General features: G+C 37.9%; 1 protein-coding gene across 1 annotated transcript; it reads left to right on the top strand.

Annotated features, from left to right (window-relative positions):
- The first annotated feature begins 3,649 nt into the window (after positions 1–3,649).
- Positions 3,650–4,231, top strand: LOC131163558 (uncharacterized mitochondrial protein AtMg00810-like). Its single transcript, XM_058120151.1, has 2 exons — positions 3,650–3,925; positions 4,013–4,231. The coding sequence occupies exons 1-2, from the start codon at positions 3,650–3,652 to the stop codon at positions 4,229–4,231; spliced, it is 495 nt and encodes a 164-aa protein (XP_057976134.1).
- The last annotated feature ends 481 nt before the right edge of the window (positions 4,232–4,712 follow it).

The following is a 4,712-nucleotide window of genomic DNA, read 5'->3' as shown; positions in this document are numbered from 1 at the left end:
AGTTCTTACCAAGTTTACTGGAGCGGATTGTCGGTGGAATCGAGTTGAATTTCTCCCCAAAATCAGGGTAAGGCCTTTTAGTCAATTTTTGGCCTTCTGGCAGTTGTAGGTAATGATGTAGACAAAAAAATAATGATATTCTGTTCTGGCGAGTGTTGTTTTTAGGGTGTTGAGTAGGAAGCCCTGCGGGTGTAGGACCAGTATTCAGTAGGGGCTTTTCAATAGTTAAATAAAGGAAATATGCTATGTTAGGCAAATTTATTACGATTCAGTATAAATCATATGTTTTCAGCAAATTATTATGTAGACCATATATACGGTAATCAGAGCCTGATAGTATAGTTATTTAGTTGTGTGGCATGAATTTAGAACTTGATCAGTATATAGTTTATATAGTTTTTAGAATACTATGATTTACAGTATATGTACAGAAACTTGTATTTTATAGTATTTTCATATTATTATGATAAATCGACTTCGAAACCATAACATTCAGCTACCACAGTTAATCAAATAATTCAGTTATTCAGTTATACAAACATCTAAGATATTCAGTTATTACAGTTATTCAGCTAAGTTTAGATAATGTTATGGCTATTTTAGTTGTTACAAAATCATGGTAAAAACAGTATATTACAGATATTAGTTACCTATAAAGTATCAGACCCTGATGGATCAGACAGCAGAGCATGGTACCGTAGCTATATATATTCAGTTCAGAGTGCAACCACTACTTAGATAGTATGTGGTATTGAGGTTGATCGTGCCCACGTCGGGACAGGCTCTCCATCAGATATGGATTGAGGGGGCCGATCATACTTTCGAAGTTCAGTTGACTTACCCTGGTCGACTAGCCAGGATAGGTCTCGCCTTTGGGCCACACAACCCTGTCATGAAGGGTTAAATCATGACATATTCAGGGAAATTTTTTCAGATATTATAAGTGCTATCATATTTTCAGAAATAGTAGTGGTATTATGAAAAGTAAATTCATAAAGATTGAAATGTTAAACTATGTAGATAGTAGTTTTAATACATCTTATTATACCATCATTTTTAGATTCAGTTATTCATAATATTCTTAAATCATATTATTTTTACAGAAAATAGCTCAGTAGCCACACACTAGAAATAACATATTTCGTCTTGTTGAGCATTGGCTCATCGCAATGTTGAATTATTTTTCAGGTGAACCAGCTGGGCGAGCGGAGCAGACTCGCGGGTAGAGGGGCTGTAGTGCTGCCTTTTTGAGAGTGAGTATTTTTGGGTAGCATTTTTGTAAGCCCTGGTATCAGTAAGGGTAGTTTCGAGAGAACATTGATGTTTGTATATTTGTGGGTTGATTTGACACTCTAGTATTATATTATATGTGGTTCTATTTTATATATTTGGCTTTCCGTTGTTTAGGTTAATATTTGGTATTAAATTAGGGGAAAAGATTTTATTTTCATAAGCAGGTCGTTACAGTAACCTTGCCTATTCTCGAGAACTTCTACCAGTAAACTTTTGTTTGAATGTGTGTGTGTGTGTGTGTGTACGAGATAAACAAATCACTTGAGGGCTTACTGAGTAAGGTAAGTGCCCTAATATGGTTTAGGTTTAACTATAGGTTGCATAAGGTATTAGAGCAAAGGGGTGCTACTTGTATGGGCGGGTAATCACCTCAATCCTTGGGAACTCTCGTTAGTAAGATGTTCTGCATGTGTGTGAGTAGGGATAGAGAATGGTTTCATAACTATGATAATTTTATAAATGGTGATTATATTTTGTACACTTAACCTCATGATAGCCACACACTAGTATTAATCTATTCTGACTTACTGAGATGTGTTTCACTTGAAATGAATTTTATCTTTTTCAGGACCTCCGCGTGATCGAACTCAGTGAGCTCGGGGATGGTGTACATAGCATTTTTGAGAGAAAGAGGATATAGACTTTTGATGTATAATTTTTGGGTTTGTTTAAGTTTTCTGAGATGTATATATATATATATATATATATATATATATTGTGAATACTGGTTGTTTAGAGAATACCTTTTGATATTATATAGGTGTAGATACTTTGGTATATTATGGAGGAATTGTTATTATTTTCGCTGCGTAATTGATGTTAGATATCAAATGCAGGTAAATGGAACATGTGGCACCCAAGCCCCACTTGGCGGGTTCAGGGCGTCACAAGTTGATATCAGAGATATATTTTAAATAAAACTCTGGACCCTAGTTTCGGGTTTTGGGCGTTACATCTACACCATTTTCTGAGTTGCTCGTCTTTGATGGTACTGTTTATCAATCTTCTTGTACTGATACTCCTCAACAAAATGGTGTTGCCAAAAGAAAACATCTCAATATTATTGAAACAACTCGCTCTCTTCTCTTATCCACTAAGGTTCCTAGTGAATTATGGGGGGAAGCGGTTCCTACTGTGGTACACTTGATTAATAGAATCCCCACATCCCACAACTTTGGTCTCTCCCCTTGGGAAAAATTATATAGGTCCCCCCAGACTACTCGTCTTTAAACTTCTTTGGTTGCCTATGTTTTGTGCTTCGTCCCACTGTTGAGCGTAATAAATTATCGTCACATTCTGCCATGTGTGTCTTCCTTGGTTATGGCTAGGTATAGAAGGGTTATAGGTGTTTTGATCTTGTTGCTTAGAAACTATATGTCTTTCGTCATGTTGTCTTCCTCGAATACATTCCTTTCTTTACCGTTCCTACTAGCTCTCCTCATATGGCACCGTCAGACCTTATTCGTATTGACCCCTTCTTTGATGATGAAAATGGTGGCGATGGTGATGGCGATGACAATGCAAATGGTAGTGATAATGATGCCCCTCTTGTGGTCCCCCAAGAATCTCCTATGGTTGTGGATTCTCATCAGTCTCGTTATCCCAAGCGTACTTGTAAGTCCACTCAGTTACCAGATTTTGCTTATTCTTATTATTCTGGTTCTTTCACTTCCTTTTTAGTAGCTATTCACACACTTTGTGAGCCCACCTCGTTTAAGAAGGCTGCTTGTGATCCTCTTTGGCAACAAACTATGGTTGAGGAACTTTCTGCGTTGCTTAAAACTCATACTTGGGACTTGGTGTCACTCTCTCCTGATAATAAATTGATTGGTTCTCGTTGGGTTTACAAGATTAAAACGAAGTCATATGGTTCTATTGAGCGATACAAAGCTCGTTTGGTTGCTAAGGGTTTTACCCAAGAGTATGGTATGAATTATGAGGAGACTTTTGCCCTTGTTGCAAAGATGACAACTGTTCGTGCTCTTCTTGTTGTAGCTTCTATTCGTCAGTGGGCTATTTCTCAGTTGGATGTAAAAATGCCTTCTTGAATGGGGATTTAAATGAGGAAGTTTACATGGTACCTTCGCCCGGTGTCTATTATATCCTAGGTGAGGTTTGCAAACTCAAGAAGACTTTATATGGTCTAAAACAAGTCCCTCAAGCTTGGTTTGAGAAGTTTTTGATGGTTGTCACTTCTCTTGGCTTCTTTTCCAGTGCTCATGACTCGGCTTTATTTGTTAAGCGTACCTCTACTGGCCGTATCATTCTTTCTTTGTATGTTAATGATATGATTATTACAGGTGATGATGTTGATGGTATTGTGGACTCAAAAAAGATGCTGGCTTAGGAGTTTGACATGAAGGATTTGGCGCCACTCCGCTACTTCTTGGGAATTGAAGTAGCCTACTCCTCCAAAGGTTACTTGCTCTCCCAATCGAAGTATGTTGCAAATATTCTTGACCACGCTCGTCTCACTGATAATCGTACTGTTGATACTCCTCTTGAGGCTAATGCCCGCTACACTCCCACTGATGATATTCCCCTACCTTATCCCACCTTGTATCGTACTATTGTTGGTAGTTTGGTCTATTTAACTATTACTCGCCTAGATATTGCTTATGCTGTCGACATCGTGAGTTAGTTTGTTGCTTCACCTACATTTGTGCATTGGTCAGCTATTTTACGCATCTTGTGATACCTTTGAGGGACTCTCTATCAGAGTCTTTTCTTCCTTTCGACCTCGTCGTTGAAGCTTTGTGCCTACTCTGATGCGGATTGGGCTATTGATCCTACTGATCGAAAGTCCACTACCGGCTTTTACATATTTTTAGGTGACTCCCTTATTTCTTGGAAAAGCAAGAATCAAGTAGTTGTTTTGCACTCTTCCACTGAGGCTGAATACCGTGCGATGGTGTCTACCACGACTAAGATTGTGTGATTACGTTGGTTGTTGGCTTATATGAGTGTTATATTTTCTACTCCTAGTCCTCTGTATTGTGACAATATAAGTGCTATCCAGATTGCAAGGAATACAGTGTTTCATGAACGGACCAAACACATTGAATTTGACTGTCATGTCACCAGACACCACCTTCAGTAAGGGACTATTACTTCGCCCTTTATTCCCTCCTCCATTTAGGTTGTTGACTTCTTTACAAAGTCCCACACCGTCCAGCGCTTTCGTTTTTTGGTTGACAAACTCTCAATGCTTCTTGCTGCCGCATTATGAGTTTGAGGGGGATGTTAATAATTATTATTATTTGCATTATATCAAGGTAGAATTGTCTTTTTCCCTTTATTCTTGTAGGCTATATAAGCCATATTTTTCTCTTGTAGAACCCTAATTTTATTTCAATGAAGTCTTTTCTTTTCCCATGCCTTTTGCTCCTGTTCTAATAATTACAATATAAGACTATTAC

Source organism: Malania oleifera, chromosome 9 (genome assembly GCF_029873635.1).
Source record: "Malania oleifera isolate guangnan ecotype guangnan chromosome 9, ASM2987363v1, whole genome shotgun sequence".
In the NCBI taxonomy this organism is placed as follows: domain Eukaryota; kingdom Viridiplantae; phylum Streptophyta; class Magnoliopsida; order Santalales; family Ximeniaceae; genus Malania; species Malania oleifera.
This window is presented reverse-complemented; position numbering and strand designations above follow the sequence as displayed.